Genomic DNA, 27,792 nt, shown 5'->3' on the forward strand with positions numbered 1-27,792 from the left:
TGTGCTGGGCAGATAGATGATATTCTCAAACTCCTTCATGAGCACGGAATCCTAACCAGCTGATCAAGTGGCCTCTCGCTCTTTGCTCCCAATTTTGGCCTGTTATCGATCTTCCAAAATCCAGAGCTGAACGGCTAAATTATAGAGAGGATGAGAAGACAGTCTGGACCATTCTCTGTCTGCATCCTGGATGTCGACATCGTCCCCATGGGCGGTGTTGCTTGAGAAGAAATTAGAGAAAAACAAAAGGGCAAGTTGGGTTACGTTGGCTTACGTGGATGCCAGTCTCGCTGTTCAGTGTAACAACATCACAGTGCACCTCAAGTCTTGAATGGTCAATATTTTATTTTAATCTCTATATAAAGCTGCTTGGATTGCCTGGAGAGAAAGACATGCCCTCTTCTTCCTGCCACCTCCGGCTGAAGGACTTGGACATAGGTGACATTGCTATTAATAAAGGTATGTGAAGTACAGTTTCAATGCTTGCTCTTCATGTCCAAGCTAGATTAGGCATTATGCATGCATCCTGCAGCTCAGACAAGAAATAAGAAAAATTAGGAGCATCCATTTTGCTGCAACTGCAAGAAATGTTGTAAATCAGTCATTCATGTGTGCCACTGATGCCAACAAGAAGACTCTGAATAGGCTAAGCTAACAGTTGCTTTCTTTTCTAACATCATCAACCCATCACAGTGTGCATGGGTCGATCGTATCCATTTGTTGACGCTTACCACTAATGTGACACTAAGCACCCCCCACACCCCCACCTACCTAAAAACATGCTTTGCTAGTGACAGTAGAATCTAGCTGATGTAAATCACCTATTACATAAAAACATTTATTAACAAAGCCAGTTCATGGAGTCCAAGGCGTCCTTCCGGATCAAGGCGCATTGGCTGTGGGCGGGCTATCTCCTCCGGTTCATGCGATTGAATCAAAGTTCTGGGCTCAGGCGGATGACCCAAAAGAGTCTGAAGATGAAGAAGCGGAGCAGGTGCAGAGCGAGCCATCAACACCGGAATTTATCAAGGATGCTCTGGACGCGGGCTTCACGATGGAACAACTGGTAAGAGCAGAAGAAGCTTGGGCCTCAGGTAATAATCCTTCCTCTGGAGATCGCTGTCTACCTGTGTCAGTGGTCTCAAAGTTGGTCCAGCGAAAACTGGTTGGTACACCATGGCAAGGGCCTTTGCCCTCTCCTTGAGTTTCTCCATCGAGAACTCTGGGAGACTTTGTTGCCAAGGCGACTTACCAGAAAGGGAGATCGCGCAGCAGGCCGACTTCGACGTCTCGGCCGGCACAAACGCCGGCGAGGTCAAGTCCGGCGAGGGAGGATTCGATTTCAAAAAAAATTCGAAACTTTGAATACTCAGTGCCTGGATCCGGTTTTTCCTCCCTTGATTCCCGCTGTGTTACCGCCTTACCGGTCAGTACGACCAAGTGCATCACGCGAGAGATTGCGGAGATGACGGTTCAGGGTGTACGTGAGTTTCTAAAGAAGATTGTTATTGGGCCTGGGAAATTTTTTCGGCCCACGCCAGGCTTGTGTTCTTTGTTCGCGAGGACTGGCACCAGGAAAACCCTAGTTGTGCCGCCAAAGCCTACCCTCAAGACGTCACAAGCGAAAAAAACCTTTGCCGAGGTGGTTCGCGAGTGGTCGATTATGGCGGCTCAAGGAGCGGACAACAATGGATTGCCTCCTGCGAACTTCGCTGGTGTACGAGGCGGGGGAAGACCGGCGGGATTCAACCCTGGCTTTTACTCTGGTTTCAATCCAGGGTTCGGCGGAAGGGGTGGGGGCCGTGGCCGTGGTACCTTCCCACCGCGCGGCCGGGGACGTAGCTATGGAGGTCATGGTGGGTATGGGTACAACGGTGGCTACCAAGGCTTCCATGGCCGCGGTGGGTGGCACCAAGGCGGAGGGCGTGGTCGTGGTAATTGGCCGGATAACGCTGGTCGGATTCGTCAGCAGTAGACGTCGGCGCCGAGGAACCAGGTGGGGCACGGTGCAGCCCCATCTGGACCACCAAACCTAGCGGCGACCTCGGCTGGGGGCTGCATATGGCAGCCTCGACTGAAAGCCTGCAGGCGGAGGCTTCGGCAGGGGGGGCCTGGTACTGTAGCCATCCCGGCAACAGGCCTGGGGAGAGAGACCCAAGCGGCTGGTACTCCAACGTTCCAGACAACGGCAACAACGACGACTACGGTGTCAGCTACTTCCGAAGCTCAGTCATTGGCTACTGTCCCACAAAGCACAAATGTCTCAAATGTGCAAAGTGAAGTGCCAGAGTCATCCCTCCAGGGAGCTCACAAGAGCAAGGGTAAACCTTATTGCTATCGTTGCCATACTAAAGGTCACACTTTATCCGTTTGCACTGTCCCGCTTAGCTACGACATTTGTTATGGTGATCATGTTACAAAGATTTGCCCAAATTTGAAGAACATGCAAACTACTGCGATTCCGTGTGGCTACGCTGTAGAAGGATTGGGTTTTTATTTCATTCCAGTTGCTAAAAATCCAAAGTTAAATTCAGAGGAAAAAACAGCCATGGTGCTGTTTTGGAGGGTTCCCTTATTGCTGATCAATAGGCAGTGGAACTTGAAAAACTTCTGCCTGGCAAAAATAAGTGGGTAATTGAGGAGACGGGCACTGATGCCTTTATCACTAATTTCCCATCATCTGAACTTTTGCATCATATAGTGAACTGGGTCCGATGGATACAAAGATACAAAAACAGTGAAAGGGAAAATTCGTTTTGAAAAAAAAGTTGAAAACGAAGTTTACAAATACGAGATTGATAAGGTATGGTTTAGTATCGTGGCTTACCAAAAGAACTACGAGAATTTCCTATTATTTGGACAATTGGCTCAATTTTAGGTGTACCTCGTGCTGTTCACACAAAATTCACAAAGAAATTTGGACGGTCAAGAATGAAAGTAGTTGTGCTTAATCCTAATCTCATCCTGGACCTAGTGGAGGTAGTTATTGGGGATTTTGTTTATGAGCTACAATTTTGTGTTGAGAAAGATATACCCAGTGGTGAGCCAGAGGTAATTGATATGGACACCAATATGGATGAAGATAAACCTACAGATGATAAGGAGGCTGAAAACATGGATGAAGATGGCAAAAAGTTTGAGGATCCGTCGACTGATCAGGCACCTGGTCAGCTGCCAGCTGGTCCAGATGCGTCAGGTGGACAGCACGAGGCTGCTCGCGATGCTGTCCAGCAAGACATAGAGGGTGACGCCGGTTCTAATTCAGGAGTAGTGAAGTCCAGTAAGAAACTAGTGGCAGTACTTACTCCAAGTGGGGTGACATCAGATGGGTCCGCACAATGGAAGGCTGATCTGATGCCTACCCAGATTAACTCTGGCCTCCTCAGTAAGACTCAAGTTTATAATGGTGGGTCAGTTTCGCCAGTGAGAGCTAGTAAAAGGAATGCGACAACTTCGGAGCAAGACTCGTTGGAGAAGGCAACGAAGTTGAAAGCTCGCAGAAATTTAGATTCTTCTTCAGGCAAAGGTAAAGGATCTCAACCCCTCTCTTTTAATATTCTTGATGACTAATTTTTTAGCTAGAACTAATTCATTAGGGGTTATTCTTGGTAATAATGAGCAAGAAGTCTCGTATTCTTTAAATACTTTTAGAGATTTAGAATTTCATTGACTGAATGAGGTTGACCAGTTAATTGCTGGTAACACAAGTAACTTGGATGATGCTTCGACAGTTTGTTCTTTAGAAGATAACTTGGATTTAGAAGCTATGAATTTTATCTGTTCTAAAATCTCTGAAGGCCTAGGTGATGGGGGCTATGACCCGTTGTGTCTACAGACCCCTGTATCACTAAAAACAAAGGCACGCTCTAAGAATAGGAAAAAAGTTAAAAAGCAGTCTAGATGAAAGGAATTTTTTGGAATTGCAACGGTTTTGCTGATACTAAGAAGTATAGATTTTTATCTGACCTAACAAAAGAAAAGAACTTAGATTTTATTGCCTTATCGGAAATCGGTAGAGCCAATTTCCTGCAATCCACTTTGAATAATATTTGCGCTGGTAGAGATTTTCTTTGGCATTGCATGGCTCCACTGGGTTGGTCCGGTGGCATGCTTCTAGGAATAAACCTGGTAATTTTCGATATTGGTGAAATTGAGGAAGGGGACTTTTTTATTCGTTTCAAGATGCGACACAAGGAGGATGATTTTAAGTTTAACTTGATTTCAGTTTATGGGCCAGCTCAATTGGATCAGAAATCAAATTTCTTGTCTGAACTAGTGCGAATATGTTCAAAAGAAACCTTACCTATTGTTATAGGTGGCGATTTTAACATTATTCGTAGACCTAACGAGAAAAATAATGACATTTATAATGATAGATGGCCTTTTCTGTTTAATGCGGTAATTGATACACTGAACCTCAGAAAAATAGAAATTTTAGGTAGAAAGTTTACTTGGGCTAATCATCTACAAAATCAGACTTTTGAAAAATTAGATAGAATTCTGGTTTGTACAAATTTTGAGTCCAAATACCCGCATACCACTTTACATGCATTTTCTAGAGAGATATCTGATCACACTCCGCTGTTATGGAGCACAAATAATCCATCTTCGTCTTACCCGCCCCAATTTAAATTTGAATTGGGATGGTTGCTGAGGGACGGATTATGTGACATGGTACGAGATGTGTGGCACAGTGTGCTTGTTGAAGGCACTCCTTTAGAGAGGTGGCAAGCTAAGATCAGAAGGTTACGCCAATACCTCAGAGGTTGGGCTAAAAATGTAAATGGTGCTTATAAGGAAGAAAAATAGATATTACTAAATAAACTCGACGAGTTGGATAAAAAGGCAGAAATTTCTCTACTTGAGGAAACGGAAATAAATTTAAAACATGTTTTTAATGAAAGGCTAGCTGAATTACTTCGAGAGGAGGAACTTAAATGGTACCAAAGGGCTAAGGTGAAACATTTGCTGGAGGGAGATGCAAATACAAAATACTATCATCTGTTGGCAAATGGTAGACACCGAAAAACTCCCTTTTTCCAGTTGGAAGATGGGAACAATATAATCAGTGGTGATGCTCAGCTCAAAAAGCATATTACCAACTATTATAAGAATCTGTTTGGTCCATCGGAAAATTCTCCTATATTCCTTGATGAGTTACAAATTGAGGACATTCCTCAGGTCTCTGTACTGGAAAATGAGCACTTGATAGATGATTTTTCAGAATCTGAGGTGAGGGCTGCGTTCCAAATTGAACACAACAAGGCATCTGGCCCGGATGGCTTTCCAATGGAGTTTTATCAGGTTTTCTGGAATATAATAAAAGTTGATCTGATGGCTCTGTTCAAGGAATTTTATCAGGGAAATTTGCCTCTACAAAGCTTAAACTTTGGAACCATAATCTTATTACCAAAAAAGAAGGATGCAAAAGTGATTCAGCAATACAGACCAATCTGTTTGTTGAATGTCTCTTTCAAGATCTTCACAAAAGTTGCAACCAATAGACTAACTAATGTCGCCCAAAAGATCATTAGACCAACCCAAATAGCCTTTCTTCCAGGTAGAAATATTATGGAGGGCACTGTAATCCTCCACGAGACGATACATGAGCTACATTCAACAAAACATGATGGGATTATTTTTAAAATTGATTTTGAAAAGGCATATGATAAGGTTAAATGGAGCTTCCTACAACAAACTCTAAGGATGAAAGGGTTTTCATAAAAGTGGTGCACTTGGGTTGAGCAGTTTACGCAATGCAGAAATGTTAATATTAAGGTTAATGACCAACTAGGATCCTACTTCCAAACAAAAAAAAGGCTTACGGCAGGGTGACCCAATGTCGTCGATACTATTTAATTTAGTGGCGGACATGCTGGCCATACTAATTGCTAGAGCAAAGGAAGCAGGTCAGGTAGAAGGGGTTATTCCTCATCTTATTCAAGATGGTCTGTCTATTCTCCAGTACACGAATGACACGGTGATTTTTATGAGCCATGATGTTGAGAAGGCGGTAAATATGAAACTGGTACTTAGTACCTTCGAGCAACTATCGGGGCCTAAAATAAACTTTCACAAAAGTGAAATCTTTTGTTTTGGTAAAGCAAAAGAGCATTAGGTGTTTTATTCGCAGCTGTTTGGTTGTCATATTGGGAAATACCCCTTTCGTTATCTTGGCATACCTATGCACACTAGAAAACTAAGCAATAAAGACGGGCAAATAATTGAGAACAGAATTAAAAAGAGGCTCAGTGGGTGGAAAGGGAAAATGCTTTCGGCAGGAGGCCATTTAGTTTTAATAAACTCGGTACTCTCTAGTCTACCGATGTTTATGATGTCGTTTTTCGAACTCCCAAGAGGAGTGCTAAAAATGATTGTTTCAGATCGAGATTCTATCGGCAGAATGACCAACACAAACACAAATATAGATTAGTTAAATGGGAAATTTTGTGTCAACCAAAAATTCAAGGTGGCCTAGGAATACAAAATCTGGACATACAAAACAAATGTTTGTTGAGTAAATGATTTTTTAAATTGTTAAATGAAGATGGCATGTGGCAGGAACTTTTGAGGAATAAATATATCAAAGATAAGACTGTAGGGAGTTGCGTCAAAAAAACAACAGACTCCCATTTCTGGAAAAGCTTGATGAATGTTAAAGACACTTTTATGGGTTTCGGTTCTTTCAAGGTGAAAGACGGGACGCAAACCCGATTCTAGGTAGACACTTGGTTGGGTAACCAGCCACTAAAGGACAAATTCCCCGTGTTGTTCAATATTGTGAGAAGAAAACAAGATTCTGTGGCAAAAGTACTTAGCTCAACCCCACTGAACATTTCTTTTCGTCGGAATTTAGTGGGTTGAAACCTAAGGGATTGGCATAGAATCGTTGCCTCTTTACATGATGTGAACCTATAGGGGGATAGGGATGCTTTTGTTTGGGCTCTACATTCATCAGGAATTTTTTCGTCAAATCTATGTATGCTGCGTTGGTTAACAATGGGGTTAGAGTGTCACAGGACATATGGCAAATTAAAATTCCTACAAGAATAAAAATATTTTTGTGGTACCTAAAAAAAAGTGACGTTAACTAAAGACAACCTTGGTCGACAAAATTGGAATGGTGATACAAGGTGTAGCTTCTGTCACTCACCAGAAAGTATTCAACACCTTTTTTTGGATTGTTTCTATGCCAAATTCTTGTGGCGTGATGTACATTTAATGTTTAGATGACTTGTTTAACAGGTGGTCCAAGACGGGTGGTAACAAACATAATTCATTATTGTTGACTGCAGCAAAAGCTTTGTGTTGGGCAGTTTAGATAACGAGAAACGAGGTGGTTTTTGACAAATGTAGACCAAAATCTTTTTTGCAGGTTCTTTCCAGGGGAACCCACTGGCTCCGCCAATGGGCAAGACTACAACGGCACGATGATCAACGGGACTAGACGTCGGCCTTGCATTTTTTTTTGTTCCAAAGGGTGGTTGTCAAATAGGTCTATTGGTCTCGTTTAGTCAAAAACTTTACTTTGTTCATTTGTGTGGGTGGCTGTAAGATGAAGTTCTTTACGGATCGTGTGCTGGCCTACGAGCCGATCCTTGTAATAATTGGCCTGATTCTACCTGTTGGTAGATGAAGCCGGGTATGAACTATCCTTTATCTAAAAAAACAAAACTTTGAATTAGGTGCATGAATTATAATGGATTAATCCAGCATACTAGTAAGATAGACCTAATTTTTGTTATCTTTGCAGAAAATTCATTCTAATACAAACTAGTTTTCCTCTCAGAGACAAGCTGAACATTTTTGTTCTATTAAAGGGCTAATCCTCCCAGTGTGGTTAATATTCGATGGTGATTTGAGTCCAGTAGCGAATCTAGGATAAATTGTCGCCGGGGTCGACACATGCTCATGACCAAACTTACAATAATCTGAAGCGGGCATAATATAGACATAAATACTAATACCAATGATATATTCCAAAAACTAAGCATTCATAGAGATAAAACTAGCAATGACGTCATCTGAGAAAATAAACTCTTTACAGTAACAATAGTGATTACCTCTTATAACTTCACTCTATGGGTAGTCATCCATATTCTACGAACTATATATGATCATCATTTGGAATAGCATAAAAAATTCTTGTTCCACAGAGCTATTGACGTAATCATTCATAAATCCGTCCCCAATACGATTCCACCATGGACTACCAAGCTCAGAAATAGTATCCAACTGAGCAAATACTGCACCAGCTCACACATTGTCAATGTAAATATGAAGCTGAAGACTAAGATCTTTTAGCTCATTTGAATTAAAATTAGCAGGATAATGCATAAGCAGTCACACTTATATGATTAAAAAAAGCTAATTTCTTTGCCTGCCATCTTGCTGAAATGAGCCAATGGGGAGTAGATGGAAGACAGCGTAACTTTTGAGCGGTGACACTGAGTCCGTGAGTCGGCAGGATGCAGCGACGCCGATGCGCCAGGTTGTGAGGCGCGAGTACGAGTGCGACGCTGGATGCCGATGCGAGTGTGCGACGCTGGGTCGCTCGTCGCTGGCACGTACCAACCGCTAGAAGCCGAAAGGGCGTCGTGCCATCTTTGCGAGTATGCCAGAGATAAGGAGAGAAACCGATCAACAAGGCAACGGCAACGGAGAGTTTGTCTGTTGTCGTTTGAGCTTATGAAACTTCTGGGCTGTTGACGGTTGTTTGTGACTAGTGTCCTTGAGTCCAGATCCACGTAGTGGGCTGCTTGCGGGCTTCAAAACTCTATTGTGACTTCTGAGTTGGACTATGTGCTGCTCACCTACCGGGGTCAGTTCCTAATTTTGCCGGGGTCAAGCACGGCCAGGTAAGATACGTTTAGGGGGATTCTCACGAGGTTATCGGGGTCTGCCGACCCCGACGATATGAGGCAGATTCGCCCCTGTTTGAGTCTCCCTTTGATGATCTGTACACCATTACAACGCCTGGACAACAGCAAGATGGCTCTTCTTCCTCTTCTTCTCAGCAACAACTCACACTGTATGACCAAAGACTATGTGATCCCCAGTTCTTCTCCCAATCAACCAATGAATCAAACATGCAGTTCTCCGGTGTAGTCACCATCCCTGGAATGTACAATGTCAGTAGCAACCTCGGACAGAACCACCTTCAGATTGCTGCAGGGGTTAGTCCAGACTACCAAAGGATTAGATCAAACAATGCTCTTCACCACATAAGACAGATCCTGATGGAGGACGTTGATGAGAGGGTCGGCTCGCATGAAGGGGAGGCCGCCCTTCAGGCTGCTGAGAAGGCCTTCTACGATATTCTTGAGCAGGTATACCCGCCTTCACTCGACTGGTCATCGCTACATCACAGCGCCGAAGCAGGAGAAGGACCAGGTGAGGGTAGCAAAGTTATCACAAAAGGCCTCGCAGAAGCAGTTTCACTACCGACATTTCCAGTCACAGCATGTTGCAGTCCTTGCCAGCCCCATTGAGTCCATATAGCTATGGCAGGAGTCTTTTCCTGCCATATCAGCCTTTGGCAAGCACTGGGAGGGCCTCAAGATTTGGTTTCTCTGCCTTGCAAATTGGAAGAGAAGCCGAGGATGGAAAGGGGTTTGATAAGATGATGATCTGTTTGGAAAAAGACAAGCTTTCGATCTGCAGACTGGACACTACTAAGGCAAAAACAGTAGCCGGGAAGAGCAAATATGCAATCTTTCAGATCACCGACTACAGGAACAATCCATATATCCAAGACTCGGATACTAGGGAAGGGAAAAGTAAAAACTATACCATCACTTGCGAAATAAGCCGAAACGAAAAGTTCGACAGGGTCTTGCTATGCTATGGTCTGGACTGTTTCATTGAAACAGCAAGGCTGAGAGACATGGCTGCAAAGGAAGCAAGTGAAATTTCACCAAAGGGTCAAAGCAAAACACCCGCTCGACAGAAGTTGTGGGGTACTATGCAGCTCAAGAAAGAGGTGGTCGACCTCAGGACCCTCCTCATCCACTGTGCACAAGCTGTGGCAGCTGACGACCGTCTCTTGGCTGGTGAGCTCATCAAGAAGATAAGGCAGCACTCCTCGAGAGATGGAGAGTGTTGCCAGAGACTGGCATTTTACTTCGTGAATGGCCTTGAGGCACGCCTGGCTGGGACAGGGAGTCAGTTGTTCCCCAAGGTGCTGGCAACGCGAATAAGCGACGAAGATTTGTTGAAGGTCTACAACTTCTATCTTGCAGTTTGCCCTTTCCTCAGGGCATCATACACCTTCGCTAACCAAAGTATCTTGGAAGCTTCAGTGGGCCAATCCAAGGTGCACATCGTCGACATCGGTGTCTGCTTTGGGTTTCAATGGCCGTCGCTGATTCAGCTTTTTGGTGAGCAAGGAGTGCCTCCAAGGCTTCGGTTCACAGGTATAGAAGTGCCTCGGCCTGGTTTCAGCCCCTTGGGAGAACATTGAGCGGGCAGGGAAGCTGTTGGCGGACTATGCAAACATGTACAAGGTACCCTTTAAGTATCAGGGCATTTACTCACGATATGAAGATATTCAGAATGAAGATCTCAACATTGAGGAGGATGAAGTGCTTATAATCAACTGCATGTGCCAGATGAAGAACCTCGGCGATGAGTCATTTTGAAACGAACAGTAGTTTAACAGATTAGCATAAAAACACAGGTTGCGTATGAAGCTTTAATAAAAGACATATATGCAAGACAAGGGGTAACATTTACCGGCATCTATTTGATTCTTTTGGCCTATCCAATCCACCTTGAAACAGAGACAAACAACACAGAGCGTTAATTCCAAACAAATTCAGGAACTGACACAGCACTGCAATGTAAGCATTATATCAAACAATTTCAGCCACCTGCTCAGGATAACTCCCTTCTTCAAAGTAAAACTCAGGCCGGCCCCGTTTGCTGGGATCAAACCTCGGCTTCATCTTGGGGACCGCGCTGGTGAGGATGATGAGCGCGTCGATTCCCTCAATCGCAGGAGCAATGCTCTCGGGGTCTCTTATGTCGCCGATGAACACGTCATCACCGCCTCCGATTTTGCCCTTGCTCTCTCCCGTCCTGACTAGGCCTCGTCCCACAAACTGGCCTGCCCTCTCCTTCAACTTCTTGTACACAATTTGGCCTGGGTTACCACAGATGGGAAAAATTGGATTTTTGCAATCGGAGAGATGAATCAGCAACAATGTGAACCGCTCTAGGCTCTATCAACGGCCAAAAGCCGAGAGCTTTGCCTACGGATGAGAAGTGCCAAATGAGCGGAACTTCAGGAAACCTACCTGTTCGGCCGCCGGCGCCGGTGACGAGCACGGTGCGCGGCGACCCACCGCCGGCCGCGGCCAGCCCGGCCCTCCTGGGTCCCCGCCTCGCTGAGATAACCTGGCAGGGATGCCGTAGAGGTGCGCCCGTGAACGGAGAAGCCAACCGCACACACGCCGCCGCCGTGGCCATGGTTCTCCGCCGTGGCCATGGTCTCCTCATCGCTTTCGTGCCGCAGGTTACGACGGATGATGGCCGTTGAGGCTTATTGGGCCGCATGTGTGAGTGGGCCAAACCCACTTCGAATTGAGCCTGTTTTGTCAGGATCAGGGGAGTGTGCTTCGTTGCTGGAAATAGCCCAAGGATTGGTTTTGAGAGGATCTTGTCCTTTAAAAATATGTTCGGACGCTGCTTCGGTAACCTGCTCATTTGTTAAAAAATCAATCGGACCCTTCAACGGCTTTAAAAAAACTAGACGATGCGATATTTCTCTACTCCACCTCGCGGTGTTCTTCACCGCCACACCCACGCTGCTTGCTCACAGCGGCAGCCTCTACCGAGTCGGTGAGCCTCTCGCTGCCGTCGAGGTCTGGCCACTCGCGCGGTGCCGCTAGCTGCCCGAGCCAATCCAGAAGCAACCGCACAGACGCTCGGACACCGCGTGTCGCCAGGCGACAAGGAGAAGGGGTCGTCGCTGGCCAGGCCCGGGCCAGGCGCAGACGAAGCTGGCCGCTGCCAGGTCGTGCCACCATCCTCGGTCACCGGCTGGCCGGAACCGGCCGTTTCCCGTTCTGCTCTGCGTCGTGCGAAAGAAGGGTGAAAACACATGTTGCAAGCGTACGTTTTAAGTATTTCAAATGTTTCAAAATGCAAGTGTTTCAGTTGAATATTACAAAAGTAGGTCGGGATGTTGCATATGTTGCAATGATTGTACACGTATGTTATAAGTGTCTGTTCCCAATGTTTCATTTGTGTTTTCAGACATATGTTGGAAATGTGTTTATCTAGATGCACACATATGTTGCAAGTATTTTATCACTACTACACTCGCACCTTTCACAGCCGCGTCATAACCCACATCGCAGTCTAATTTTGGCCTCGGCAGTAAGCTGTCGGCAGTGATACTCATAGTCCTCACTGTCGGTATCTAGGACCGACTGGGGTGTACACTACACCGCTGTATTGGCTTATCATTCGTCTGTGATAAGGTCCTTACTTCTGTCGCATTGGAACACGACCCGCATGTGTGGGTATGCCCTAACACCGCCGTATGCTTATGATCCATCCGTGATCAGATCCTTATTCCATCGCATTGGAGCATGACCCACCTATGTCGAGGCGAACATCACCGTCGTTTTAGCGTATGAACCGTCTTGGTCATAGGGTATGGTTATCGTCGCGTTGTAGTACGATCCGCCCGTGATGATCCTTTAGTCGGTGTCAGGTTACTAAACAATTCGGCGGTGATGCACTATTGACCCCTGCTGCATCAGACAAATAGCGGTGGTGATGGCCGTCTGCTTCACCAAAGGCGAGTGATACGGCGGTGATGACAAAACAACCAACGGCCCCACAACGAAGAGTACTTGTTATAATCATTACACATCATTCATCATGTCAAAAATGAAGAGTACTTGTTATAATAACAATGCTCGACACTAACATAACAACTATGTCAATTGATAAATTAACACAAGTGGTACATAGATAGCATAATAAAGGTTCTGCTCTCTATAGACTTACGTAACTAAATCGAGGTAGATATGCTCCGTTCGTTTAGATTGGCACTCCTTGATCAGCATGGAACTCCTCTTCTTCCTCCCATAGCCATTGCAGAAAAATCGTTCAAAAACACAGAGACTCCAAAACCTGCACAATGCAAAGCAGTAGGATTAATAATATTCAACATACCATTGGTTTAGTTAGCAAGCCAAAATTAGACTATATATAGACTCAAAATAACTCCACACCTGAACAAAGATATATCCTAACAATAAAATAAAACATATGCACATTTACTACTCTGCTAATGACTCCATGAACAAGGAAACATAAGGCAGATACTGAGGTCCGTTCAAATAAATACTCCAAGTACTTTTAGGATAGCGGACAACCTGGGCAGGGAGACATAAACTTTTCTGTGGCTCATGTCATATGCCATCAGTGTTTTGTCCTCCCCAATAAGGAAAATCAAATTCCATTCTAGGTGAACTGCAATCACTCTGTTGTCCGCAATGGCAGCCTCGGAACCGAGTAAGTGTTTGAGAAGCATATTTCAAGTGTTTCATCTATTTTCAGACGTCTATTGCAAGTGTTGCATCTAGATGTTTCAAAAGTAGATCAGGTGTTGCACATGGGGTGCGCGTGGGAAACAGGAGGGGCTACGAGTAGTCTCCCCGCACAGTCTGGCAGTGCGGGCCCCGCATGGGCGCGCGAAACGTATGCGCGAGCGGAGACGTGCTAGCGCAAGCGCAGGCGTGGAGTGCAGGCGCACGTGCGGAAACAGAGTGCAGCGCGGAAGTCCAGACACGGGCGTTCGTCCGGACGTCCGCGCGCTTGCACTACCGTTAAAATATCACTTTTCATAGATTATTATTCAGGGCCTATCATCAATTAAACACATCCGATCCTAAAAAAAGGAAGATCAATGAAACACATCCGATCCCCAAAAGAAAAAAATCAATGAAACACATCCAAGTTTTTTTATAGAAGAGAATTAATGTAGAGCTTAGAGTTACACCTTAATAAATGTGTGTGTTGGTATGAAGATTTTTAAGTTTTGGAAAATGGTGGTTCGAAAATGAAGGTTTTAAAGAAACAGTGATCAAAGCCTAGAACAGTTCTTGTCAAGGTGAGAGTAGTATGGGTATTTGGCCAATATAAGGTAGGAATTCTAAGAAGATCAATTAGAAGTCTGGCGATCAATTTAGTTGTAGTGTTAAATAGATAGAAAGTCGGTTTTTGCCGAGGAATACTAGTCAAGATCTCATCTATGAATCTTGAGAGTTAACTACGGATGAAACGGCTAGAATGAAACAGATTGCTAAAGAACTTGGTAAGATTTGGGCATTGGAGGAGGAAATTAAAGGTAGACAAAGATCAAGGTATAAATGTTTTTGAGGGGGTAGAAACACGCCATGTTTTCAGTTTGTAACAAATCAAAGAAATAAAAAGAAAAAAGTTGAAGTTCTAGAGGGTCTCAAATTCTAGTGGAAGACCAAAGGTATAATAAATATAAGAGAATTTGGCGTTTCTACTTATTCCAAGCCTTAATGGTAATTTTACCCCTCTTTTTTAACTTTTTGTTTTTACCCTCGTTATTTTTACGTGAAGCCTCCGTCTACCCCTGCTTTGTAAACAGCGTTGGTAATGGTCGGATTAAATAGCAAAAAAATAGAAAAGAAAAGATAGGTGGCCGAAAAGACAGAAATGCCCCTGGGGCCTTTTCCTACTCGGCAAAGTCGCACGACACGGTCTTGGTTCGCAAGTCACGGTTGCTGGCTTAGGGTTCGAGCGGCGCGGCTCCTGGCGGTGGCCCGGCTCCTGGCGGTGCGCCTCCTTCTCCCCGTCGCCCTCCCTATCTCCCCGCCCTCCACATTCCTCGGCTCGCGGCGAAGACCGGCGGCGGCGCTAGGGGGGAGGTGGTGCAGGAGCCTCTGTGGGTGCTAGGGCGCTAGGGAGGCACGCGGCCACACCCCGGCGATGAGCAGGTGGCCGCGCGTCCAGCCCCCGACGGCGCGCGGGAGGCACGCGGCGAGCCCCTTGCGGCTCGCGAGAGGGCGTGGCCACCCCCGGCGACCAGCGGGAGGGCGCGCGGCCACCCCCGGCGGCACCCGGGTGGCATGTGGCGAGCCCCCTGCGGCGCACGGCTAGCCCCGGCACGGCGGTGCCGGCTTCTGTGGCTTTGTGCGATGGTCAGTCATTCCGGTCCTGTATCTGTTTGCCAAAATGTTGGTTTTGTATCTGTCTTTTCAGATGAAACTGAATATGCATTTTTATGATTTGTTTTCATCAATAAACAGATTTGAAGAGTTTATCGACCGGAGACGTTCACTTGTAATGCAAAAAAATGTTCGTGTAGGTTGACAAAACAGCCACTAGTTGTATTGCACTTCGTTGTAATCTTCAGTAGTCAGTTTATGCCTGGCATGTGTATCCAGCGGAGATTTCTAGAAACCTATACTGCTTAAATCTTCGGCTGGGCGCGCGGCGTCCCCGACCCGGTGTCCCCGCATAGCAATGTACTTGAGCTTCTGTAATATCTGGACTTGTTGGAGTTAATCAGAAACGGATCTCCAAGGAACAAGGAAAATGCTGCTGGTGTTGCCAGTTATGGTGCATCTATGCAATGGCAAGCAGCAGCAGCAGCATCTTGCTGAAGCACAGAGGAGGCCAGGCATCGTTGAGCGCATGCAGATATGCGAATCGTGTGATATAATAATTTGTGTTTGTATGAATTTTGGCATAAATGCTATCAAATTTTTGCACATATTTATAATAATAAAAGGAACACAAGAATTATGTGTGATTTTGTTACCAATATCTCTAGCAAATCTATCAAAACTTTGGTCATGAAATAGGGGTAAAATCACAAAAATCTCTAACAAAGAAGAGGTAAAATTGCATGGGCAAACTTGTCTTTTGTCTAAAAGTTAGCATTGTTAACATGACTTCACGGAATAGGGGCATACTCTTCCTTCGTTTTGAAAACACAATGGTAAAATTACAAAGTTAAAAAAATAAGGGTAAAATCACTATTTCGCTATAAAACAGGGGTAGAAATGCTTAAACCCCTAAATATAAAGGTGAACTTTTACAAAAACTTCTTTGCTTTCTAGGAACTAGGATAGAGGTAGTGCTAGGCTAGATACTAGTTTGTGGACTAAATCGAGAAGGTTACTAGAGAGGAAAAGAATGATGAATTGCTGTGCTAAAGGGGCTCCAGGTCTAGATGGACTATCTTTTCATTTTACTATCCTTATAAGAAACTATCAAAAGTGATCTAATCAACCCATTTAGTGATTTTAGTGAAGGGAAATCAGATCTTTTCATAATAATTTTTGTCATGTCAACCTTAATTTCCAACAAAGCTAAAGCTAGGAATATGTTAACTAATAGGCTCGGGAAGTTAGCTCAGCCTCAGAGGTTGCTTTCTTCTCAACAAAGTGCTTTCATCAAGGGCAGATTTGTCCCGGAAGTGCAACAACAGCACACGGGATTGTTTATAGTGTTCACAAATTGAAAATCTAAAAATTATTTTGAAATTAGATTACAGAAAAGCATATGACATAGTTAGTTGAGATTTTCTTGTTGACATCCTAGAATCTAAATCTAAATGGAGAAGAAAGTGAGTTCTTCAAATTTGGTAAAGGTCTCATACAGGGGACCATATCTCTCCTATTCTTTTCAACTTTGTTGGTGATGTCTTGACTAGAATGTCAATGAAGGTAGCTAGAGCTAAGTTAGTATAAGGTCTTATGTTTGATTTTAGACATGATGGTGTTATCTCCCCAAAACATGTAGATGATACCAATTTTTTTTGGTTGTTGATGATAAGGATCACTTGAAGAATCTAAAAAAGGTATCATGGTATGGGTTTAACAAATTTCTGACATAAAGGATCAACTTCCACAAAAGTGAGATTGTTCTTCCAAATGTACATATATATAGGGAGAGTAGATGTTTGTTCCCCGGCCCGTAGCTGGCTTGATAGAATGTGAAGAAAGAGATTGAGGGAGAGACCAAAAGATGGAGTTGCAAAGGTGCACACGTGGAGGGGAATGGACCTGCAATGAATAGTTTTAAAACTTCATGAACCTAGAAATCTACTTTTGGAGATGATGAATCTAACTGAAACCCTGTATAAGTAAATGGACCCCAGTGCATCTAACTCAATTATTTTTGGCCAATAGAAAGCATAATGCAATTGGGGGGAGGGGGTTAAGGAGGTGCCTCTCCCAACGACTTATGTCACCCAGTTGAATATCCTTCACGCGATGGTCCTGTTCGGCTGGCAGAATTTTGGCTGAAACTGGCTGTTCTGGCTGAATTGTTGTGAGAGAAAAACACTATTCTGGTTGAAAAAACAAGCTGAACAAGCCGAATATATGGGGTAAGCCGAACGGAGCCTATAGATTTCGTGACTATACCATATGCGTTACTACTAAAGCGGCGCAGGCTATATAGCCTATAGCTGTCAAAGGCGGTTGCTTATCGATATGGTGATGGATGCTGGAGGCGGCTAGAGATACACCATGTAACGTACGCATGCATCATGCCTATTACGCCTGCTCTAGTGCAATGGTAAGTCCATCCATACCAACTTACCTGTCATCATTGCGCAGGAACTACCATAGTGCCTGCACATTTGCGGCGGGGGACTCGAGCGGCGACGACCGAGATGACGAGAGAAGCATGAGGGACGATCCTTCTCACGCGCGCCACGGACCGACGACGACATCGGCGCCCTGGAATTCCTTGGTTTGGAATCTATGGCAGACATGGACCCCTACTTTCTCAACAGAATGCGCGCTAGGGTGCCCGGTGTTGCTGCGCTGTGGGTTTGTCTCCAGGCTCAGCTGTTGGGGGGTTCAGTTACTGGTGGCTACTATTAAAGGCCACGCCCTCGGGCACAAGTGACACTGCCCGGTGGGTCCCCCAGTCTCCTTCCTTCCTCTCCTCACTGAATTCGATGGAGGAAGGCCGCGAGGGGAGCGAGAAGCAGGTGGAGGCGGCGAAGAAGCTGGCGAGGAGCGGCAGCAAGAGCGCCGGGGCGAGGAGCTGGCAGACGCCCGTGCGCGGGCACGGGCACGGCAGGAGGTGGTCTTCGTCGACGGACCTGGACTACATCGAGACGGCGCCGGCGGTGACACCCACGCCCACGGCGGGCGGTGCCGCCGCCGGAGCCGCGGTGCTCGGCAGGAGCTACTCCACCGCCGCCGCGATCGCGGTCGCCGTCGACGGCGGCATGAAGCAGCAGGAGCGGCAGCAGGCAGCGCCGGAGGGCGAGGGGGAGGGGGAGCAGCGTCCGAGGAGGCGTTGTGGCGCCGGCGCTCGCCTGTCCCGGAAGATCAAGGAGCACCGGGCGCGGTTCTACATCATCCGCCGCTGCGTCGCCATGCTCGTCTGCTGGCGGGACGCCGACCACTAGCTAGCTTGCTTTGCTCCGCCGGACGTCGCATCGATATGAATATGATCCACCAGCAGCAGCAGCCGCCGCCGCCGGCATTCGAATGCATGTCGTCTTTGACCGTGACTGACTGTGAAAGTGAATCATTGTTCATGTACCTCCGTTGCTTGTCTCTTGTTATTCATCTAAGTTTGCGATAGACAAGGCTCAGTTCATTAATTATTCTCGCGAATTGATCCATCGATCCTGATGAATGTGGTGCCAATGAAACATGCAGCACATATATATGCATGGTTTGTCACTGTTTTCACTCATCAGAATTTAATCATAAACAACACTAAACTGGCTTAGATTCTTTTCAATAGAATTAAATAAACGATCAGAAAATTTGGAGTAAAGCGAGGAGAGGGGTCGTGTTGTTGAAGATCAATCCCTAACGGTAACAGATCCGGCGGAAAGAAATGGAAACTGCAATGCCTTTCTCCTGGGTTTCATACGTGGTTGTTTGCACTGGACTAGACAAAAATGTATGCATGCATTGAACTGTGCTGGAATGGAAATTAGCTGGCCGGCTGACTGGCAGCAACTGAACGACAGAACGAGAGTAACCGCATGCAGGTGAGTGAGTTGTGCACTCATGCGTTTCATTTTACTGTTTTACAGGTAAGCCGCGACATTTAATTTTTGCGTGACGTTGTGATCAAATGTGTCGTGTGAACTATGTAGCCATTTGGAGTTGTATATAAAAATTGAACTATGTGACGAAGAAAATAATATAGGATATTTTCCTATATTTTGTTTAGGAAAACAATCGAGCTTATGCATATAGGTAGCCATGGAGTCTAGAGCAAACATAAATAGTATCCTTGTTCCAAACTGCGATGTTGCGATTAATGAATGTACATGTTACACCGGCATACTACGGTGTAGGATTCGATTATTAATTCAGGGGAAAGATGAAAGGCGATACCAGCGTATGTACTTGGTGGAGAAGAGGCCGTCAACGGCGGCCAAGGCGAGCCCGGTATTGGGCTCTATCTCACGGAGCTCCACGCCGGCGTTGATCGACCCTCACTCTGGACGTTGCGGTGCAGGCGAACTCCACCCACAAGATACACACCTTGGCCATGGCCCCGAAGTTCCTCCTCTCGCCATCCCTTCTCATGCTGCTATCGCTAGAGCTGACCTGGCCTGCCCGTCTCGCCGCTAGTGATTGGGGTGCCTCACTTCCCCTTCTTCTTAAAACGGCTCCGCCACCAGCAACACGACATCGATGTCCGCCCCATCGCACATTAGTTTGGGCCCACCACTATCATGGACTAGAGACGGGCATGGAAAGAGGCACGGAATAGCCTTGGGATAGCATGAGTAGGCACGAAAGAGGCTAGGTTAAGCGAGAGGCGTCGGCAACTAGGAGGGGCGCGCCTATGCAAGAGATCCCCAAGAGCGTGTGAAAATGAAACATATTGGTCTTAGTGGGGATTTCTTCGTGTTTTATTGAGTTGGTAACGGTGACAAACACGTTTCATTCTGACGAAACTCGGTTGCTCTCTTTCCTCGTATATATCTAGTCAGCAAATTTGCTGATGTGTCATAGCTTTAAATGAGAATGAAACTATAATGAATCTCCACTCAGACTGGTCAAACTACATGGTGTATGCATGCTGGCTATCACCAGTGGGCCAGGGGACACGGACCAAGAGATTCAAGGGGGTGATTTCCATGTGTGCTTTCTCTCCACCTTGTCTCGTTCTATTTTGTTCTTGTTTCCTCCCTCTCGACCCTCACCTTCTCCATCGGTAATTAAGTAGGTTGTATCAGTGCTTGAGCCCTCTATTGCCCTAGTTGATCCAACCCTGGCTATCATCCAAAGGCGACACAACCATGCGAAGCGGTGCTAGCAAGATGAGACGCTAGACGATGCAACAAGGTGAGCGGCATTGAAGACAAGGGGCGATTTTGTGGTAGAACTGTCTAATCTAATGCTATTCCAAGGGTACTCGTCTTCCATTAAAGACTAAGTATCCAAGAGAGAGCACTAAACTATGCAGTTCTATCGAGCACACCACAAGAGAGAACTCAAAAATCCACATTTTTCCATCTGGATCATAAATGAGATGATAAAGCTTATAACATTTTGTTATTTCTTACATCACTTAATACAACAGCAGAATATTACCTCAATTGATTATAACAGCGGAATTTAACAAAGTTATCAGAGTTTTCAGCGGAAAACAAAATTTATGTAATGACAATTTCAAACACTAACATGAGGAGCATCTATATACATGGAATGATAACAGATTGTAAGTCTTTTCTTTGTAAAACATTTCTGGTGAAAGTTATAAATAACTCTGCATTATAAGGAAATCCTCGCTGAGCCCACCAGGAGGTTTCCACACACAAGTGTCAGCCCTAGCATTCACCTATCACCTACAACAGGGGGAATAAAACCCTGAGTACTCGATTATACTCAGCAAGACTTACTCGGCAGGAGGAAAATAAAGAGACTCCAAGGGTATGCAAGGCTATTTGGCTTGTCGGTTATTGTATTATAGGAAGCATTACTAAACGTGCATCCTTATATTCAAACTTTTATTAGCAGTGATCGTTAGTTCTTAACTAACCATTCTATGTAAGCACCTATGCTACTTTCAAGCATGTGGTAAGCAATTAGAAGCTAGTATTTTATCATCTTTCATGTTCTAGTTCTTACTACGGTGCTAGATCATAGCTAAGTCGTACCATCATGTAGAAACGGCGATTCGCGAAATCAATGTCGCCCAGCTGGGTACCCAAAACACACGCCTCGCTTGTACCCCGGCACAAACAAAACCAATCCGTTCCACTCCTGTCAAGGGGTCTAGGTCCTCGTCCAAACTTGGACTCCAAACCCCCACACCTAAGTCCTAGACTCAGTGTGGTGCTTAGACCTCCACCTTCCCCGCCTCCAATCAGTCGGTCCGGAAAGAGCAGGAACCCACGACAAGAGAGCAACGAGTCTTCCTGCTCCCATAAGCAAGTATGTGCTCATGATAATAAGTCTGTGACCTAACTACCATCCACAGCAACGGACGGTCCTCAATCGACACAGGCGGGACAACTGCAATAGAGCCTCGCTCGGTTGTCTAACCAAGTCCAAATCCAAAGTATGGTCCCGCCCGGTCTTCAATTATTATCCATATATATTTCATATAATAGTAACATGATAATAGTAACAGCAATATATTTTCTATCTCTCGCGAGTGACAGGCAATCACTCGACTTTCGCCGGAGTTCTATAGCATAGCATTCTACACGATCCTGTCATACTAGTAAGACTCATAGGATAATCATATATATATGCAAGTGGATTTCACTCAACTCCTTTAAACTTAATGCACAAGCATAAAATAAAGTGTAGAATAATAGGAGTTATGCACCGGAGCTTGTCTGGGTAAAATATAATCACAAATTAGCATTCCCTCATAACGACACGATCTCCAAGACACCATCTTCTCAGCTACTCCGATCAACTCCGCGATCCGTCGTAGTTCCTATCATGATATTCGCGGATACAACGCAGAGACGTAAATAATCAACGGCAACCGCAACTCTAAAATACGATTACACCTCGGAAGCTAACGAGCTAACTCTACGACTAACGTACTAGGCTACGTATCTACATTATCGATTAAAACGTTCTTTCCCAACAAAACCAAGGTTTTGCTTTATTCCTTTTATTGATTTAATATATATTCGAACAAGGGCTGTTTAACTATCCTAGCGAAACAAATAATTTGAGGCTCCAAAAATTACAGGGAGCACCTAATGATACTACAAATTTACGGTAAAAATTTCAGGGTCAAAACTATCCCCAATTTACCACAATAATTCCTACAAGTTTGTGTTTTAACAATATTAAGTGTTTCAAATTAATTAGATTACTCTTGAAAATTCTATAAAGCTAGGTGAACAAAATATACTTACAGATAGATTTTGATTTTAGAAACTTAACAAAATTATATTCACAATTTTTAGACATCTACACAAATCTATATTGAATTTACAAATTTACCATAGAAACTAAATTAGAAAACGCTTTAGAAAAAGAAAAGAGCCGGTGGCCAACGATTCGGCCCAGCAGCCTAAGCGGCTGGCGCGGGAGCGGCCGCGCACGTAGCAGGCCGGCCCAACAAGCGGCCCGCGGCGGGAAGCCCGCGCGCACACCCACACTTTTGCAGAAAAACCCTCAGCCCCATAGATTATCACGCAGCACTATTACGCCAGAGACGAGCTTTGCACTAAGGATCCTGGATGTTTCCGCCTTCACCACGGGAAGGTCCCTGCTCTTCCCCACATTCACCGACATGGTGACCGGTGACATGGGCGGCTGCACTGAGCACTCAAAGCTCGCTACGACGGGGGTAAAGAGCCGACCTCTGCCTACATCTAAGCGCACACTCCTAGGTGGCGGTTGGGAGCTTAACGGCGCACTACCAAGAGCTAGCCCTTGCGACGGGTGGAGTTGTGCCACGACGTGATCGTTCCGGTAGCCTAATGGACTATCGAGGCGGTGGAGGTAACGGATGAGCACCGGTAGTTCACCAAAGTTTGCGCTGCGGCGGCTGTTGAGATGGAGGAGCAACGAGGCGACCTGGCCACGTGCGCTTGCACCTCACGGCGACATGCCGAGCGTGGCACCAGCGCGTCACCGCACCGATGGTGGACTTCCTAGACAAAACAACACGAGCACCAAATAGAGGGGGTCAAGGCGAGTTTATGGTCTCAAGCAATCAAACTATTATTGCTCCAATCCTACCTCTCTCCCTAGTTCCAGGTCACGGCGGCGACCATGGCCCGTGATGAGCAAAATGCACAATTAATCATCGATAGCTCTTGGCCGGGGATGGGAAAGATGGAGCGCTTAGTGGGCTTCCAGAGCCACCTACTGGCACAAAGAATCCGGTTGCGGAGGACCAGAGCTAAGCGGATTGGAGGGCGGCTAGGCGACCTCTGGCCGTGCCATGCCGTGGAGAAGCACACGCGCGTGGGTGGACGGCTTAAGACGGGCCAACTCTGGTCACCTGCTGCGACATGGGCATGTGCACGCCATTGGCAAACAGGAGGCTTGGCCCGATACGCTGAACTCGGAGTGAGCGGACCCGAGCCGGGCTCTCCATGGCGGCTAGCGGGGCAAGGCAGGGCAGGGAAGCGTCCCATCTCTTCTACAGTCGAGCCACCGATTCGACACGGCGGTAGGGATCCAATACATGGACTGGCGTGATAGCTAGAACAAGGGGTGGGGCGAGCACCATGTTGCCCATGTGCTACAACTGCACCCACGGCGCGGACCGACGGCCAGCAGCGCGCACGCACCACCCTCAGCAGCGACCGCGCCTAGGTGGTCGGCCATCGCAAGACCTAAGCCGAGCAGCCCTGACCGAGCACATGCTGACCCGCGGTCGTAGCCGGCCACGGCGTGCTCGATGCCCGCAGCGCACGCGTGCGTGGTGACCGCGCCCACGGGAGCCAAACAACCGAAATGTAGCGTGCACGGTTTTTAAAGCAGAGCAAAAATTGCTAACGATCCCAATCGAAGTTCGACCAACTCCCCTATCCTTAAGCCCGCAGTACCAACCTCCCAACGATGTGATCAACAAGTCGAGAAGGCAACCCGAGAGTGAGATAGAAGCATACCAACATGAGCTCGTCCCGCTGAACGCCAGTTCGCGAACAGAGCACCGAAAAGTGGTTCACTGCGTGTTCTAATGGGTTTTGGGAATTTTTTAAGGGTTCAAGTTGACATCCAACTCAACTACGACCTACACCTCACCCAAGTGCTAAGCTAGAAGCAACCAATGATACAAGAACATGATTTTAGTGCTTAACCATTTTTGTCGGAATTCAAATGCCAAAATAGCATTGTCTACTATCGTTTCCAGACTTAGAAAAGGGCAAGGTCCGGTTAGAACTAACAACTATTAGCGCTTTCGTCACAATTTTTAACATGTCTAAACCTTATTAATTTCAATCAATAAGCATTTCACACAATAGTCCATACTTTATACTAACCCACGGAAACAAAATATTAAGGTACTATTTTAATAGTTTACCCAATATAATTCGTCAAAAATGGTACTTTTAAACATAGGTTCCAGGGTTTACAGACTCAACGAAAAGAGTTTATCTTAATTTCCAATTCGACTTTTGAGCTCCAAAAACACTAGCTAACAATATTCATTCTCAAAAATTAAGGTTGCATGTTCATCTATAACTTGCTCACCAAACTTCACTTAAGCACTATACCCAAATCATATTTTATTTTTGTTTATAAAAATTATTTTTCATGCCAAACAATTAAAGCTACGTATTATATTTTTCTTATTAGGATTTTCACTAACAGTTTTACGCACTAAATAAATTAACTTAGGTTTTTATTTGATTCCTCTCAACCAGAATAGTAAGTCACATAAGAGTTGTTCATCATTCCATGTGAGTTTTTAAATCTTAAAAATCGAGAAACTCGTTTCGGTAATTTTTCTTAGGCCTAAATCTCGGTGCTAAACAATCTCGTAACACCAGGGGTGTTACAGATTTAAGGGTTGGGAGTTGGGACAATAGTTTGAGTTGCTTTCGTGGTCTTGTCTAGCAGAGGGGGAGAGATTATTATTGCCTCCTGCATGCACAATTTTCTGCAATGCATTGTGTTGCTAATAAACCCATTGCACCTATAGTTAACTTGCATATACCTGCCTAAAGGGGAAATAAAAAAGAACAATTTTGTAAACATAGGTATGCGTTTTGATTACATTTAGGGTAAGTTAGAGATCTCCATATTGGAAACTTAAAATATGAGATAAATAAATGGATGAACGATTTTCGCCTTCCGGTGTGTGACCAAAAGAGTAAAATACATGAGCTCAATGCGGCAAAAGGAAGAGGAGGCAGCTCATAATTGCCTACATCATCATGGCTTCATGTATTGGGTCAGAGTTTCCCGTTTGATCTATGGCCACCCTTATCTGGGTTGGCGCTAGTCGACGCTAGGTCACAAGATCTGTGAGATTATAGTAAATACCATCATCACATTTATTGTTCGCATTGTCTGAGATGTTGTTGCAAACTCCTCTTGTTATTGTCATGAGAGGAGAGGGTTGATGGCGAATGATGACATCAACTCTCAAAATAAAGAGGTGACATTGGACAACACAATAAACATCGATGTATGATTGGTCACTGACAAACACACAACACCTCCCCCACCCACACCCCCACCCTCAACCTCATCCCCTGTCTGTCCCTCCTCTTTTGGATCTTCATTGTTTCGTATCTGGATCATTGGTGTACTTGACGGGAAATGAGCACTCCTATTGCTTCCGTCATCGTTTGCACCACTATAGAATACTTCCTATGGCCTTAAGTACATGACACTTTGGACAACAACATAATACTAAATGTCTAGGTTGAAATAGCTAGTTTTTCCTATTTTCATATAAATTTATGAAATGTTGTACAAACAATTAGTTCGTGATCAACAAATGACCATTGAATTATATTGTTGTGTGTCGTAGCACTTGTTATATTTAGGCTGCGACTTGTGTATATGGAGTACAAAGAGTTCTTATTCACCACCACTAAGTGATCATAAGAATTGATCACATTACTAGCACACACATACAACACCGATAACAATGTTATCACACAGCAAGGTTTCTGACAAAGCAACACGTTATATTACAGACCAAATTAACACTCATTCAGCATATACGTTCAGAACCTGTCAGAAAGCAGATTTAATTTAGAGCATGTACATACCTTTGATTCTCCACATGCTCACTCAAATGAGCATGCAGAAAAGAGCAGTTTGGTCCATGCATGCACATATACATACATATATACTCCAGTCTCTCTATATGCATATGCATATATGATGCAGACAATGTGGATCCAGTGAGCTTAGCATGCATGGCTGATGGGTGTGGAACTGTGGATGGGATTATAAGATGGCTACTTGTCGATCTGTCCGAGCTTGCCGAGGCCGTTGCAGTTGGGGCAGACGATCTGGGCCTGGTCCTTCCTCGCCGCATTCGCCCGCAGCGTCGCGCCCGCCTTCCGGATGAACCCGGCGCCGTCGCACTCCGGGCACCTGCCCGGCCGGCCGCCGGTGAACGCATGTATATCATCATTACTTGCTCATGGCCACGGATTATACATACATACTGGATTGATGCATGCGTGTGCATGGAATTGAAGCTCGTAGTCGTAGATCGATGGCGGTTGCTTACGTGTCCTTGCGCGAGAAGAGTATGGGGAAGGCCGTGCCCACGAGCGCGACGGCCACCGCGCCGGCGATGAGGTACGTGTTGCCCTCGGCCGCGACGTCGCCCACCGCCGAGACCGCGACAAGCCGGCCGGCAGGCGCCCCCGTCGTCCTCTTCCTCATCATCGACGGCGGAAACGACGACGCAGCACCCCGTGGTGGCAGCAGCTGCGGCCCGGCGGCCGAGCAACGAGCAGTTGCTGGCGCGTTGACGATGGCAGCCATTGTTCGTTTACTGTTGGTTGGCTACCTAGCTAGTGCTGACTGGAACAAGAGAGATGGACGGATTTAAGGAATGGAGGTGCGTGCTGGCCGGCTAGCTGGTGAAGGATTAAGGTTGGAGGTGGTGGCGACGAGGATGAAGTGCGACCTCACAAAAGTGGATCGCGGATAAGCGAGGGAGGGGAAGGCACGTAGCACGTCGCTGCCGGCCGCCTGCCAGGTGGGCCCATGCTGCACTGATGCATGGGACCGTGAGGGACAATCTCCGATACGTCAATATCATTCATCGTGGATAACGTGGGCCACTGGGTCGGCCAGTCCTCGTCAGCATGAGCTTGCTTTGTATCCGACTGTCCATGATCTCGTCTCTCTTCCAGGATCCATATCTCTCTTCTCACTACTGGAATTAAGTATTAATTCACGTGTTGTTATTGTCCGCTATGGTGCTTCCACACTAAAAGCGTCCTGTAAGAATCTATTTGGTTGGGGAGCAACGTAGGAGGGAACGAAGTGGAAGCCGTTCGAGACGAGCTTTTGTAGCTTTCTGTGTAAAGTTAGTTTTTTTTGTGTGTGTGTGGGCTTTCTAGCTTTGAAAAAATGGCCCGGGAAGCTGCCTGTTTTCTTTCGACTTTGAACTTTTAGGGACCAAAAGCTCTTAGGAAACCCAAATGAATAGGCCCTACAAACATAATGTTATGAACGACGTATAAGAATATGAAGTAAAGAATCAAACCACAGAGGAGACACACAATTTAAAGTGGAAAACCCCTCCGATGTGAAGGGAAAAAACCACGGGCACCAGCCAGCAACAATCTCACTATCTCAAGAGTTTTGGGTTACACGCCTATGGCGGCTTACAAGA

General features: G+C 45.7%; 3 protein-coding genes and 1 pseudogene across 6 annotated transcripts; 2 read left to right on the plus strand and 2 right to left on the minus strand.

Annotated features, from left to right (window-relative positions):
• Positions 1–11,496, minus strand: LOC136514859 (uncharacterized protein At2g37660, chloroplastic-like). 4 transcript variants are annotated; one of them, XR_010773867.1, is made up of 5 exons: positions 11,298–11,496; positions 10,872–11,143; positions 10,735–10,771; positions 275–526; positions 1–186 (listed from the first exon to the last, which is right to left on the minus strand). XR_010773867.1 is itself a non-coding variant. In XM_066508566.1 (4 exons), the coding sequence occupies exons 1-4, from the start codon at positions 11,467–11,469 to the stop codon at positions 507–509; spliced, it is 501 nt and encodes a 166-aa protein (XP_066364663.1). In that variant the 5' UTR covers positions 11,470–11,496; the 3' UTR covers positions 1–506. The 4 variants fall into 4 exon arrangements, 3 of the variants coding, with proteins under 3 accessions (XP_066364663.1, XP_066364662.1, XP_066364661.1); XM_066508566.1 differs by having other exon boundaries at positions 1–526; XM_066508565.1 differs by lacking the exons at positions 1–186; positions 275–526 and adding an exon at positions 5,524–5,610.
• On the plus strand, positions 9,887–10,752 carry LOC136514857 (scarecrow-like protein 9; annotated as a pseudogene).
• A 6,472-nt stretch (positions 11,497–17,968) lies between the features above and the next one.
• On the plus strand, positions 17,969–18,427 carry LOC136515171 (small polypeptide ROTUNDIFOLIA LIKE 3-like). Its single transcript, XM_066508841.1, has one exon. The coding sequence runs from the start codon at positions 17,969–17,971 to the stop codon at positions 18,425–18,427; it is 459 nt and encodes a 152-aa protein (XP_066364938.1).
• A 7,585-nt stretch (positions 18,428–26,012) lies between these two features.
• On the minus strand, positions 26,013–27,036 carry LOC136518612 (uncharacterized). Its single transcript, XM_066512284.1, has 2 exons — positions 26,674–27,036; positions 26,013–26,534 (listed from the first exon to the last, which is right to left on the minus strand). The coding sequence occupies exons 1-2, from the start codon at positions 26,931–26,933 to the stop codon at positions 26,396–26,398; spliced, it is 399 nt and encodes a 132-aa protein (XP_066368381.1). The 5' UTR covers positions 26,934–27,036; the 3' UTR covers positions 26,013–26,395.
• Between the last annotated feature and the right edge of the window lie 756 nt (positions 27,037–27,792).

Source organism: Miscanthus floridulus, chromosome 17, assembly GCF_019320115.1.
Source record: "Miscanthus floridulus cultivar M001 chromosome 17, ASM1932011v1, whole genome shotgun sequence".
NCBI classification, from domain to species: Eukaryota; Viridiplantae; Streptophyta; class Magnoliopsida; order Poales; family Poaceae; genus Miscanthus; species Miscanthus floridulus.